This window comes from Pseudophryne corroboree, chromosome 5, assembly GCF_028390025.1.
Source record: "Pseudophryne corroboree isolate aPseCor3 chromosome 5, aPseCor3.hap2, whole genome shotgun sequence".
In the NCBI taxonomy this organism is placed as follows: Eukaryota; Metazoa; Chordata; class Amphibia; order Anura; family Myobatrachidae; genus Pseudophryne; species Pseudophryne corroboree.
This window is the reverse complement of record NC_086448.1, coordinates 62,476,230-62,491,474: the sequence shown is the minus strand read 5'-3', so window position 1 is coordinate 62,491,474 and position 15,245 is coordinate 62,476,230. Positions and strand designations below refer to the sequence as shown.

The 15,245-nt window shown below is 43.8% G+C and overlaps 1 protein-coding gene across 1 annotated transcript in view; it reads left to right on the top strand.

Moving 5' to 3' along the window:
• The window catches only part of SLC9A3 (solute carrier family 9 member A3), a 156,302-nt gene extending 141,891 nt beyond the window's left edge, over window positions 1-14,411 (top strand). The window contains exons 13-16 of the mRNA XM_063925146.1: window positions 5,973-6,146; window positions 9,621-9,681; window positions 11,572-11,682; window positions 14,164-14,411. Coding sequence (XP_063781216.1) covers window positions 5,973-6,146; window positions 9,621-9,681; window positions 11,572-11,682; window positions 14,164-14,411 — 594 coding nt within the window. The remainder of the gene's footprint in view (window positions 1-5,972; window positions 6,147-9,620; window positions 9,682-11,571; window positions 11,683-14,163) is intronic.
• The last annotated feature ends 834 nt before the right edge of the window (window positions 14,412-15,245 follow it).

The following is a 15,245-nucleotide window of genomic DNA, read 5'->3' as shown; positions in this document are numbered from 1 at the left end:
GGCTCTGGGTGTCATACTCGTTGCCAAGGGTGTGTAATGCTCATTGCTAGGGGTGTATACTCATTGGCACCAGTCCGGCAGCACTGCTATCCTGCTCCCCCCTCCTCCTGCCTATAGTACTGCACTCGGGGGCGGAGATTTGCTAGTGATGTCACAATGCAACTGCATCATTTGAACAAACACTGCCCCCCCAACAGAGTATTATGGGAGGGAGCAGGATAGCAACCAGCAGGTGTCGCAGCGGGCGCCCTGTGCAATCACGCGGCTCGCCCACCGCTAGAAACAACAATGTGGACAATCCCAAAGCAAAGAATTCCAAACAGTTTAGAGAATTAAAGTGTTGTGGTCTTATGACCACAAGCGCTACCACATAGCCCTTTAATGCGTAACCTAAGTGGGTATCTCAACAACACTTTTAAACGCCCTTTACTTTTGCGCTTTTTTTATTACCTGGTTCTTGTTTATCTTATTTTACTCAGTGCCCTTTATTATATGTGACTTAAGGGTCTATGTACTAAGTCTTGGAGAGGGATCAAGTTACTATGAGAGGGATAAAGTGGAGATAAAGTACCAGCCAATCAGCTCCTAACTGTAATTTTTCAAGCACAGCCTGTAACATGGCTTTAGGAGCTGATTGGCCGGCACTTTATCTCTCACCAAGGCTTAGTACATAGACATTGATCTTGGGTAACGGAGAAACGCGTAAAGGATCCGCCACACCACCTGCATCTCTACTTGCACGCTCACCAACCAGTTTCCACAGACGGAGCATCCCAACAGCGCTACCCGCCACAGCTTCCCAGCCGAGAGCTGCGCCCTCCCTCCCCGGAAACTAACCAGATACAGCCGCTCCCACACTAAGCCACGGACCCAGCACGCTATTTGCCGGTCTCGCTGGGACCCCACAGACCCAGTGGTGAGCTAAAATCTCTTGGCGGTTGGGGAGGTGGTAGCATAGCGCATGCTCTGCGGGCTATGCTGAGCACAACAGCACTTAAACCCACATTCGTCTATACCTAAACCCCTCTTGGAATTATTCTTGGGATTTTGAATATATGCAGTTAACAATTAAGTGGAGCATGAACTATGTGGGTCATTCCGAGTTGGTCGCTCGCAAGCTGCTTTTAGCAGCTTTGCACACGCTAAGCCGCCGCCTACTGGGAGTGAATCTTAGTTTATCAAAATTGCGAACGAAAGATTAGCAGAATTGCGAATAGACACTTCTTAGCAGTTTCTGAGTAGCTCCAGACTTACTCGGCAACTGCGATCAGTTCAGTCAGTTTCGTTCCTGGTTTGACGTCACAAACACACCCAGCGTTCGGCCAGACACTCCTCCGTTTCTCCAGCCACTCCCGCGTTTTTCCCAGAAACTGTAGCGTTTTTTCACACACACCCATAAAACGGGCAGTTTCCGCCCAGAAACACCCACTTCCTGTCAATCACATTACGATCACCAGAACGAAGAAAAAACCTCGTAATGCCGTGAGTAAAATACCTAACTGCATAGCAAATTTACTTGGTGCAGTCGCACTGCGGACATTGCGCATGCACATTAGCGACTAATCGCTCCGTTGCGAGAAAAAAATAACGAGCGAACAACTCGGAATGACCCCCAATATATCCACTGTGCACTGCAACATTGCTCCGTGAGCTGGTAATTACTAATTACGTGCTATAGTACGGTGTCATTTATCAGTGTTGAACATTGTTTTTTTATACATACTATATTTTATATTCAAATCTTATGTTACATATAATAAATTGTCGCTGACAAAAGGGGTCATTCCGACCCGTTCGCACGCTGCTGGTTGGCGCAGCGGTGCGAACGGGTCAGGACTGCGGCTGCGTGGTGCCCGCAATGCGCACGCTCGTCGTTGCCCAGCGACAGCCGTCGCCGGGCAACGACCAGAAGAAAGAAGAAAGTGATCGCTAGCACGATCGCAAGAAGATTGACAGCGGGGAGGCGTTCCGGGGTGGATACTCACCGTTTTCGGGGAGTGGTGAGTCCAACGCAGGCGTGTCCAGGCGTTTGGAGGGCGGATGTCTGACGTCAATCCCGGGACCTGCATCGCTGGATCGATCGCACAGGGTAAGTAACTATTACCCTGGACTTGTTTTACAGGAATCTTTTTTTGCATAGCAGGGCTGCACAAGCGAGCGCAGCCCTGCTATGCAGAAATACCCCCCCCCCCCCCCCCCATAGGCGGCGTCTAGTTGACCTCATGGATAACGGTGCGCCTGATTTAATAATTATATCTTTATAATTGTTATTTGTTATATTAGTACATAGACTCCTTAATAGCTGTGGTATTTGGTACTGTATATTTTGTTTTATTTTGGTTTTGGTTTTGATTCAAGGCTAGGCGTTATTCATGCAATATAATTAATCTAAGCTAGTTTTTGTAATATTACATTTTTATTCTTGTAGCTTCCGATTATGTATTTAATGTTAAAAAGCAGGCTATAATCGATGTCTAGGTCTAGGATTGGCCGGGTTCAAGTTGATTTGATTAGCTTATAGCTAGTTCGGTGTAATCAAGTTTGTTTGCATTATGGGGGTCATTCCGAGTTGATCGCTAGCTGCCGTTGTTCGCAGCGCAGCGATCAGGAAAAAAATCGGCAATTCTGCGCATGCGTATGGGGCGCACTGCGCACGCACATCGTTCTTTCACAAAAGCCAATGTAGTTTCACACAAGGTCTAGTGACGCTTTTCAGTCGCACTGCTGGCCGCAGAGTGATTGACAGGAAGTGGGTGTTTCTGGGTGGGAACTGACCGTTTTCGGGGAGTGTGTGTAAAAACGCAGGCGTGCCGGATAAAAACGCAGGAGTGGCTGGAGAAACGGGGGAGTGGCTGGCCGAACGCAGGGCGTGTTTGTGACGACAAAACAGGAACTAAAAAGTTTGAAGTCATCGCAAGGTAGGAGTAGGTCTGCAGCTACTCTGAAACTGCACAATCTTTTTTAGTAGCAGCGCTGCGATCCTTACGTTCGCACTTCTGCTAAGCTAAGATACACTCCCAGAGGGAGGCGGCTTAGCGTTTGCACTCTTGCTAAAAGCAGCTAGCGAGCGATCAACTCGGAATGAGGGCCTATGTACCAGGGACTGGGAACCTTCGGACCTTCAGCTGTTGTTGAACTACACATCCCAGCATGCCTTGCTACAGTTTTGCTATTTGGCCATGCTAAAACAGTTGCAGGGCATGCTGGGTTGTGTAGTTCAAAAACAGCTACAGGGCCGAAGGTTCCCTATTCCTGAATTGTACACCCATATGTCTGTTCAGGTTGGCGTGGCATATTACTAAAGAAGAGAGAAATCAAGTGAGTTAAAAAAATATATAGATAGATAGATAGATAGGTAGATAGATAGATAGATAGATAGATAGATAGATAGATAGATAGATAGATAGATAGATAGATAGATAGATAGATCTCACACATTAATAGTTTATACACTGTTACACATAGGATATCTTACATATATGTATCAATGTTTTATAATGTACTGCTAGTATGATTTCCTATCAAGGGAAAATACTCCCCCTAGTGGTAACAGATTGGTAATATCTCAACAATCTCCAAATGTCTTCATCCATTCACAATGACTTGTTCACTTGCTGACTCAGCAAATAAATCAAATCACTTCATTTGTGAGACTCTGGCTCAGATATATCAAGCTTTGGAGAAAATAATAAATGAAACGGTGATAAAGTACCAACCAATCAGCTCCTAACTGCCATGTTGCAGGCTGTGCTTGAAAAATGACAGGAGCTGATTGGTTAGTACTTTTTATCACTGGTGCAATTTATTACTCTCTGAAGCTTGATAAATCTGGGCCTCTGTAGTTAACAGGCGGTATGTACCGATAAAATTTACATTAGTGATATACAAATGTGCACATCGCAGGCGAGGATTCCCAGCACAACCTGGCGTTCGCGGATGCGTCTGTACACACGCACCCACAAACGAATGCACGGAACTGGTCTGCATTCGCAGCCAGCGGGAGTAAGTCGCTGCATAGTGAGGGGAACCCCGCTGCCCGTAGTTTCACTCGGTTTTTCACTGTGGTGTATAGCAGGACAAAGGAAGTATAGTGATACGCATCGCGGGAACACCACGCTATACTGGTATTTTAAACAAGGATGGCTATTGTGAGTTAATAAACTAAAAAAAAGACTTTTCTTTGGCATTTTAGCTGGAGGAAACCTAAATTATTGTTCTCCAAATTTAATAAAGGGAGAAGTGAGTAAAAGTCCCCGTATCACTCTGATGTCACCGCCACGGTTCAGCGCATTTGCGGAGCATGCAGACACCTTTTGCAAATGCAAGAAAAGTACAAATTCTACTCATCAGGACAGTCCATTACCACAAGGACTGTCCCGGCACTTCAAAAATGTAAAAAAGGAGATATTTGCAAAGTGGAAAGTGCCATTTTTTGTGCCGTTTTTCGCTTTGATTTTCAAATAGACCCCATAATGTTTATGAGATCAGCAATGGCATCCATATTATTTATTATTGACTGATAAATCTTATGTATTAAACTTTTTGTAGATCAACAATTTATGGTTTGGTGCAGTGACATGTGGGCAGGGGGGGCAGGGTAGCTAGTGCCTCACCTGTCATACTCCAGTATACACCACAGTTTTGACTATAAAACTGATTAGCATACTACAAAGAAGATATTTATAACTTATAAATAACATCTTTGTATTATGCTAATCATCTTTGTAGTCAAAACTCGCCCAATATTTGCAGCACACCGCCGGAAGTACAGGGACTGTTAGGGAGAGACCAGAGGTGAGGCAGCTGTGATAATCAGAAACTGCCTGGAGCTGGGGGCATTATACTGGGAAAAAATGCACAAGGGTAGGCAACTATCAGATCGCCTCAATGAGGGGGGCGTGGCTTGGGGCAGTGTCAGCTGACCTATCCAGGAAGTTCCGATGGTAGCCCCGAGCTAGTGATAAGCATTAGTAGCAGGTCATGTAATCATGATCAGTGGCCAGAAAGAAGGGATTTGGACCATGGGGGTCAATCCGTGTTGATCGCTCGCTAGCGAGTTTTAGCAGCCGTGCAAACGCTATGCCGCTGCGGCGCTGCCCACTAGGGAGTCTATTTTAGCTTAGCAGAAGTGCGAACGCATGTGCAGCCGAGCTCTACAAAAACAGTTTGTGCAGTTTCTGAGTAGCTCTGAACCTACTCAGCGCTTGCGATCACTTCAGCCTATTCTTGTCCGGATTTGACGTCATACACCCGCCCTGCGTTCACCCAGCCACGCCTGCGTTTTTTCAGACACGCCTGTGTTTTTGCAAACACTCCCTGAAAACGGTCAGATGACACCCAGAAATGCCCCCTTCCTGTCAATCTAGTTGCGGCCGTCAGTGCGACTGAAAACTTTGCTAGAACCTGTGCAAAACAACAAATGCCTTTGTACCCATACGTCGCGCCTGCACATTGCGGTGCATACGCATGCGCAGAAATGCCTATTTTTAGATCAAATCGGAATAACCCCCCCATGAGTAAGAACCTAGAGAACAAAAGGGTCAGTGCAGTTTAAGGGGTTTAAAAAACTTTCTATTGCTCTCTGCCCGACCTTTTAATGCCAGTCTTATTTTTTACTTACAACTTTCTGCCTTAAACTGTAATTAGTTGGAAAGAAGAAAAACATTTTGATTATTTGTTTTATATATACTGTAGAATAACAAAGTATATACTGTTACACCTTTGTATAATGCCTACATCAACCATGAGGTTCATATGTGTGCGCGTAAATCTGGCTCTGATGCTAGCCAGCGCCTCCCCAGCCATTGACCTCACCGCACGTCACTGGTTTGGCGCAGGATTGTATTGTATGTGGATAGTATTGATCCTTCTCAGAAATACAAAGCCACCCATTCCATTCCCTTCCTTTTCTTCTCTCATGAGCTTTGATTACATTCTGTCTTAATCTGTTTGCTTTGTATTTTTGATATCAGCAAAAACACCTCTACAGTCGTCATGAAGTTATATTAGATGAAGATGAAAAACAAACTAAGGAGATATTTCAAAGAACGATGAAGAAGCGCTTGGAGTCCTTTAAGTCAACCAAATTTGGACGTAAGCAAGCCAAACATCTAAACAAAAATTACAAGAGAGATCGAGGGCAGAGAGTAAGTATGATGAATACTAGATATGGTTAGATATGGATTTGCTGGGATTACGGCTCATATTGCTTGCCGCCCATTTACATTTCATTATTATATTGTACACATGGCCATCGAGAGCAGAGACACGCTCGGGTACTGGGGGTGTGGCCAAAACAGGTAGATGTGGCCACGCCCCCTCCCCAATTTTTCTGGATTTGCCCCCTCGATCAGGGGGCAGACCCAGAAGTAGTGATCAGTCCGATGGCCCCACCCTACATGACAGCAGCCTCCCTGGACCCGCCACAGCCCAGCACACAGCAACGCAGAGTGGCAGCAGTCTCCCCACCCTACCTGCCCTATGTGCTACTCACCAGGGCCTCTGGCAGGTCCATATATACCGCCCAGGCTCAGGAAGTTGTGGACCCGCTCCTCGGCCCTCTCAGGCAACACTTATACTACAATTTTTAGGGTAATGACATCAGTCACCAAACCATTTAGATGACAAGGATTACACACTCTTAGACCCCCGGTATGAATTTTTCTCTAATTCATTATCACAGAATTCATGAAATCCTTAACAGATTGTGGAGCTATAAAAGCACAAAAACTTGAGTACTCTCTTATTTACAATGGATAAGGTAACAATAATTTATTTCTGGCTTTCCCCTAACCTGACCCTTGTTAATTGCAAACTTAGTAGTTTCAAGTGAAAGCAGACGTAGTTGTAGGTTAGTGTACAAGTAACGCTCAAAAACTGATAAATATTTAACTGGTAAATAGGGTTAGAATAATTAGTGTAATGGCACCGTATGTAGGGGGTCATTCCGAGTTAGCAGTTTTTAGCAGCCGTGCAAACGCTATGCCGCCGCCCACTGGGAGTGTATTTTAACTTAGCAGAAGTGCGAACGTTTTTATCGCAGAGCGCCTGCAAAATAAATTTGTTTAGTTTCAGAGTAGCTCAAAACCTACTCGGCGCTTGCGATCACTTCAGACTATTCATTTCCGGATTTGACGTCACACACTCGCCCAGCGTTCGCCCAGCCACACCTGCGTTTTCCCTGGCACGCCTGCGTTTTTCCAAACACTTCCTTAAAACGGTCAGTTGCCACCCAGAAACGCCCACTTCATATCAATCACTCTGCGGCAAGCAGTGCGACTGAAATGCATTGTTAGACCCTGTGCAAAACGACATAGTTCGTTGTGCCGTACGTCGCGCGTGCGCATTGCGCCGCATACACATGCACAGAACTGCCCTTTTTTAGCCTGATCGCTGCGCTGCGAACAAATGCAGCTAGCGATCAACTCGGAATGACCACCATAGCGTGAAGATAATATAGATAACCGGTCATGGTCTCTCAGAGTTATGAATCACTTGAATTACTACTCAGATGTACTCAGTCCCCAAACAAGAGGGGATCCGGTCTCTAGGTCGACAGTAAATAGGTCGACCACTATTGGTCAACAGTAACTAGGTTGACAGGGTCTCTAGGTTGACAGGGTCTCTAGGTCGACATGTTCTAGGTCGACAGGTCAAAAGGTCGACATGCGTTTTTCACAATTTTTCTTTTTTTTTAACCTTTTTCATACTTTACGATCCACGTGGACTATGATTGGGAACGGTAACCTGCCCGAAGCTTGCATTCAATGCGAGGGGACACAGTGCACAAATTGGGGTTCCTAGTCACTGTACGGAGAAAATGACACCAAAAAACATAAAAAATCTCATGTTGACCTTTTGACCTGTCGATCTACACCATGTCGACATAGAGACCCTGTCGGCCTAATTACTGTCGACCAATAGTGGTCGACCTAGTTACTGTCAACCTTGCATACCACACCCAACAAGTTCTGTGCTCTCATTGGCTGTTCACTGCCCTAGGGCACACGGTTAGAAACAGACACTAGACACATCTGAAAAGGGGTATGGGTCGTTGGGTCGATACAACTTAGGTCGACAGTCATTAGGTCGACCGCTATTGGTCAACATGCATTAGGTCGACAGGGTCACTAGGTCAACATGGTCACTAGGTTGACATGTACTAGGTCGACAGATCAAAAGGTCGACATGAGTTGTTTTACTTTTTTTGGTGTCGATTTCTTTGTAAAGTGACCGTGAACCCCAATTAGTGCACCGTGTCCCCTCGCATGGCTCGCTTTGCTCGCCATGCTTCGGGCAAGGTGCCTCACTCAGCGCTGCTGCACTTGGCACAAGTTACCGTTCCCAATCGTAGTCCGCGTGGATCGTAAAGTGTGATAAAGTACAAAAATAAAAAATAAATTGAAAAACTCATGTCGACCTTTTGAACTGTCGACCTAGTACATGTCAACCTAATGACCGTGTCCACCTAGTAACCCTGTCGACCTAATGGATGTCGACCAATAGTGGTCGACCTAATGACTGTCGACCTAAGTGGTGTCGACCTAATGACCGTATCCCCTGGAAATAGTTAGAGCTGGAGTTCTCCTATATTCAAAATGCTTGGGAGCAGAAGTATTTTGGATTTTTACGTATTTTGAAATGTTTGCTTAACATAATGAGGTATCTTGTGGATGGAACCCAAGTCTAAACATCAAATGCATTTATCTTACATTTACACCTTAATATACACACAGCCTGAAGGTAATCTTATACAATTTTGTGTGTGCCAACAGCTAATAAGTACCTGATTGGGAATATTCTGATATAATTTTTTCCAATCTAGGCTAATTCTACCCTGTGTATACTTACTAGTGTATTGTTATATCATGCATATGACATGTATTATATACTTTGTTGTGTGTGATCTAAGGATACTTTACTTGTTCTGATCTGGGACTAAGATGACGCTCGCTGCGCCCCCCACGTGGTGGCGACACACAGTATTTCAGAGAACGGGGAGTGATGGCTCCATTTTCCAGGCATTCTGCAGTCAGGTGACAAGTTGACAACGCACGTAAATGCGCAATTGAGGGTACACACTAGACGATATAGACAATATCTCATTCCGGTCAGCGTCAGTACAATATATCGCAAGCTATATTGTCTAATGTGTAACCCACCTAAAAGGGGGCAGCCTTGTCTCTTATCGCACTCCTCTTACCATCTTCCAATAATGGGGCAAATTTACTAAGGTGGGAGGTTTTTTTAGAACTGGTGATGTTTCTCATAGCAACTAATCAAATTCTACTTAACATTTATCTAGCTGCTTCTAGAAGATAATAGGTAGGATCTGATTGGTTGCTATGGACGATATCACCAGTTAGGGAACAAAAACTCCCACTTTAGTAAATTTACCCCCATGTGTTTATTTGACTTTGCAAAAAATTCTATATTTCCGAAATAAATTTTTTATTGTTCAGTTTGTACTGTTTGTTAACAATCAATAAGAAGATTGTGTAAATATCAGGAAGACCATAAAGAGAGTACATTGTTGCTATTAATGCTTAGTAGTTATACATTTGTGTTCTAGAATTTCTTTTAGCTTACCTTACATAATCAGATATGCTTTTGTTTTGCAGAGAAACAGCAGTATGCTTATGCTACAGAACGGGAGTATTCCATATGAACACAAGGAGCACGGTAAACTTATATAAGATACATTTATTTTATATGCAAAAGCATTTTTTCTAGATATTTGCAATGTACTGTCCATTGATGGATCTGGTATTGTATATTGTTAACTTATTATTCTTATGACTGCTGCTGTTGTGCGTAAGCATACCTCCCAGCATCCGGACCTGGTAAATAGGGACCCCCTGCGTCCGCCCAGAAAGGGTGTGCAGCCTATCGAAAGGCACAAGCAACACCTCCCTTTTTCGTAACAGTGGGGGGCATGCAGAGTGCTCCGTGAGCTGCTGTAATACCCCCAGTCCCTCTATCTCCCATGAATAGATGCTAAGCCTCCCAAATGCCCCCCCCCCCCATCCCCACCCACCCCCACTGCAGGACGGATCCGGTCTTTAGGTCGACAGTAGCTAGGTTGACCACGATTGGTTGACAGTAACTAGGTCGACAGGGTCTCTAGGTCGACATGTCAAAATTTTCCCAATTTTTTTCTTTCTTTTTTTTAACCTTTTCATACTTAACGATCCACGTGGACTATGATTGGAACGGTCATCTGTGCCGAGCACAGCGGTACCGAAGCTCGCGAGCCATGCGAGGGGACACGGTGCACTAATTGGGGTTCCCGGTCACTGTACGAAGAAAACGACACCCAAAAAACTCATGTCGACCTTTTGACCTGTCGACCTAGACCATGTTGACCTAAAGACCCTGTCGACCTAGAGACCCTGTCAGCCTAGTTACTGTCGACCAATAGTGGTCGACCTAGACACTGTCGACTTAGTTACTATCTGACTTCCATACCACACCCCTGCAGGACACTGCTGCAAGCAGGTGGGACAGCGGGACAGTCCCCCCCAAAAAACGGAACTGTCCCGTGAAAATCGGGACAGTTGGGAGGTATGCTTAAGAAGTCCTTGGGTCAGTTGTTTATTAGGTTCTTGGCTTGTGACATCTGCCTTTAGCTGACAATAATCATTTACATTTTATTGTGATTTAAAAATAAAAAACCCCAAGACATAAGTAGTGGTCGAAATATATGCACTTCCAGGATTTATAAGTACTCTTTCCCTAAGGCTGGGGCCACACATAGCAGCCAAGCGGGTCCCGTCCAGTGGGTCTCGTTCAGCAGGATCCACTTGGCTGCAAGGAGACTTCACAAGGGCGCCTATGCAGGTGCACACACATGTGCGGCAGTCCCGCCGCCGCCAGATCCAACTGCAGCATGCTGCGGTCAGGCCAGATGGCAGGACGGCCTTATGTAACAAATCTGTAAACACAGCATGTGTGTAATAAAGATGGTTCCTTTGCCTCTCACACAAGCCATCAATGAGATAAATGGAGACGTTGGCTTTTAATGAAAGATTGCCTATACAGCTGTGGGAGGATGACTTTTAATGTAACAATAACACACTTCACAGTGCACCACTGCAGAGATTTTGGGTTCCAGGGTAGAGGTCAACAGTCTCTAGGTCGACAGTTAACAGGTCAACCCCAATTGGTTGACATGCATTAGGTCAGCATTGTAAAAAAAAATCTACATGGTTCCATAGGTCGACAGGTAAAAAGTGTTTAAGGTCACAGGTGCAAAAGATCAGCATGGTCAAAAGGTCAACACACGAATTGTCAACACACTTTTTTCCATGTTTTTCCAAGTTTTGCTTGTTTTACTATTTGCGTGGTCTACATCTGGGAATAGTAACCCCGAAGCGAGCCTGCAAGGGTACACGTTTACACTGATTGTGCTTAAATATGGTTAAATATACAACATGAGGCTTAAAAAACTGGTGTCGACCTTTTTTCGTGTTGACCATTGTCAAACTTTGCTTTTGTGATCAACCTTGATTTAGGCCCTATGTCTTGGGTTTAGGACGGACTTTAGTGCATTTCTTGTTTGTGTTTATACAGAAATGGACATAGATCCAGAAGACACTATGGAATATGACGCTCAGCACGATGGCAGCATTACGTTTTTAACATCTTTGACAGAACACAAAGGAATGGCAGACCCAGCGACCGGTAATGTCAGAATGTCAGACATATAATAAATGGCAATACAAGGCGCATTTGTTTTCCCTTCTAATTGTTTTATTGCATTTGGCATGCTGTATCTTGCGTAGTACCTTTTGATAAGGGAAATATGTCTTTCAAGTTTATGTCTATAGTTGTAAATAAATTATATTGTAAGTACATATTAGTCACATCATATAACACTAACAGCATGCACTATCTACACGGGCGCTATATCTTATCAGAAAGGGAGGTTTTATTGTATTACAGACCAAGATTACGGAGCTACGTCACTGATGCCGGGCAGACACACTTCAATAGTGACATTTGGCTTCATACCACAGGTTCTGTGGCCTCAAAATAACCCTAATAACCCTCAATATTAGTCTAACTGAAATCAGAAATGTTAGATAACAGCTCTCTGTGTGTGTTTGTGGGATCATATCCTGAAAGCACCAACAGACCCTATCCAGATGACAGAGATCCACCCCAGGTGACAGAGATCCCCATCTGCTTACCTCTTACATGTCTGGCCAAATCATACTTGCAGGATACACACGATATTTTGGGTAGGCCTCCACACCCCCGGAAGAGTGGGCACCTCTCCCGCATTCTGCCCACTTCCTAGTGAAGGTAAAAAAATCAAAGTAGGTAAGTATGGTAAGCATTCAGCTGCGATCATGTAGGCAGAAAACATGGCGCCAACGTCGCTACTTTTACGTCCAGTCTGCATACCCATAGGGCAACCGTTAGACCCAAAGTTCCTCAGTTTTGCGTATAGGCTGCGAATGTGTACACAGTTTCGAATAACTCATGATAACTCCGGTGAGCAGCTTTACTTGCTAACAATAGCAGTTACGTAGCCTAGAAAATCGCAATTGCAATTGCATTTGTGTACACAAATGAAATCAGGACCTCTGTGCGTAATGCGGGCCATACATCAATGCCGCCATTCCCCGTTCTGATCCGTCAATCAAAAACAATCAGCTAACCATAGATCGATGATCCATCAGGGAATCGGGGAAATACAGCATGTGAAAGAGCCCTGATTCGCTGTTCCCAAACATTTAGTCACACCAATGGTATTGTCAGGGGCGTAAATTCATGCCAGGCGCCCGGAGGAGAAATAGAAGGTGACTGCCCCAAATCACTATTAAATGAGTGGAGAGAGATTTTTTTCTAGTTCATCAGCCCCCTCAGTCTTTCTTTCTTGGCGCCCCTATGACAGCTGGAGCCCGGCAGCAAATGCTTCTATTGTCTCACTCTCTGGGAGTTACACCAGAGCCGGCCCTAACCAGTATGATGCCCTAGGCAAGGTTTTGGCTGGTGCCCCCTAGCACCGCCGCTAGTTCTGCAGGACATGCCTGACATGAGTCAGCTGGCAGCTCTGCTAACGTTGGGGGCACCTTTTGTTTATGAAAATGCGTCTTATTTGCATTACTATGTGGTTAGGATGCACAAGCAGCTTCTGTTGATTAAAATGATATGCAGCATGCCTATATTCTGTGTGCGACTGCGGCTGTATCTGCATATGAAATGCTACATTACAGTGATTTCCAGGAATACACTGCAATGTAGCATTTTGTATGCAGATACAGCCACAGTTACACACAGAATATAGGCATGCCGCATATCATTTTAATCAGCAGAAGCTATCTGGTGCCCCTAAGCATACCAAATGCCCTAGGCATTTGCCTAGTTTGCCTATGCCTAGGGCCGGCTCTGAGTTACACCACTGGGTCTTGTACACATCTATTAATAATAGACCATGACCCACAGTTATTATATTGTTTCATGATTATGATGCTTCAATAAGAATTATGGGAGAGTTCTGGGAGGACATAAAGAGATTATGAAGAGGGAAGAGAAGCAAAACAATGGCATCTCTACTATATGGGAAGCCTGCAGCCAGGCTTACCACAACCATCATATACACTACGTAATGTTCTTTAACAATAATACTTTCAGAGATTTAGTTTATTTACTGTGCAAATTTTCTATCAAAATACTAATATTGCATATAATTAATTATTAAATATAAGTGAATAATGTTTCTGGTAATACTGTCATCTCTTCTGATTCTCTTTTGGACATTTTTATATTGTATATAATTACATTTTCAGATAACCAGGTATTTGTTTTCACCAAATTGCATAACACTGCAATGTACCCAAATCATGCACAATGTTTTCTGCTTTTCTGGTTTTCAAGCGCACAAAAGACAATGGGGCAGATGTATTAACCTGGAGAAGGCATAAGGAAGTGATAAACCAGTGATATGTGTAAGGGGATAAACATACCAGCCAATCAGCTCCCATATGTAAATTAACAGTTAGGAGCTGATTGGCTGGTGCATTATCACCTTGCACTTAACACTGCTTTATCACTGGTTTATCACTTCCTTATGCCTTCTCCAAGTTAATACATCTGCCCCAATGTTATGGTGGAGAATGTTCATAAAACTAAAATCTTTTCAACTCCAAATTTTAGGAATTGATAATCCTGTATTTTCCACTGATGATGAGCAAAATTTCTCTGTGACGTTTGCGCCGTGGTTGCACAACGAAGACGCAGTAGTCCCATCCCAAAGGGCACGCGTTCAGATTCCGTATTCTCCAAACAACTTCAGAAGACTCACCCCGTTGCGTATCAGCACTAGATCAGTTGATTCCTTTTTGATAGCAGATGGTGCAGAAGAACGACCCAGATCTTTGCTTCCAGAGACAACAAATATGTAATATTTGAGATGAAATGTATTGTTTAAATCATAACTCTAGAATTTTAATCTACAAGAGTAAAAAAAGAATAAAAAAGCATATCGTACTGATTAGACTTAACAAGCTAGAGGTTTTTTATTAGTACAAACACTAAAAATAATAATAATAATAATAATAATAATAATATTATTATATTAATTGCAATTTATAAATGCTTTTTTATTCTATATAAAACTAGTTTTTCTCCCTAGGACTGCCTGGGTGTTGTCTCTCTCCTACCTCCTCCTCTCTCTCACACACTCTTTTTCTCCTCCTTTTTCTCCACCTTTTACTCCATCTCTCTCTTACCCCTCAACTGACTATATTTTCTTATCAATACTTGATTTTACTAAATAGATTATCCTTAACCTTTTTTCTCTTCACCCTTACGATTGTTCGGTTTTGGGATGTTCTCGCTTCTACAGACTGTTTTTTCTTCCTGTACAGTGTGTGGTCAGTGCGTTCCTGTGTGCCTTTTCCAGTCTTCTGTACTGTTAAACTTGTTTGGTTTTGGATAATGTTGTGATATTGATATTGGCCAGTTTTCAGGAGTATCTGTGTTTTCATCATGAGGTGGTATGTGACGAGTTTGGGAAATAACAGAAGCTTTTAGATATTGTAGATTTGTGTTATGCTGGAATTCTCTGAATGGAGAGAAATAAAGTGGAGGAGTTGCCGAAGGCAACCATTTAATCAGCTTCTAACTGTCATTTCAAATACTGTGCTAGATATATGGTAGTTATAAGCTGATTGGTTGCTTTGGGCAACTTCACTTTATCTCTCTCCAAGTCTTGACACATCTCCTCCTGGAGGTAA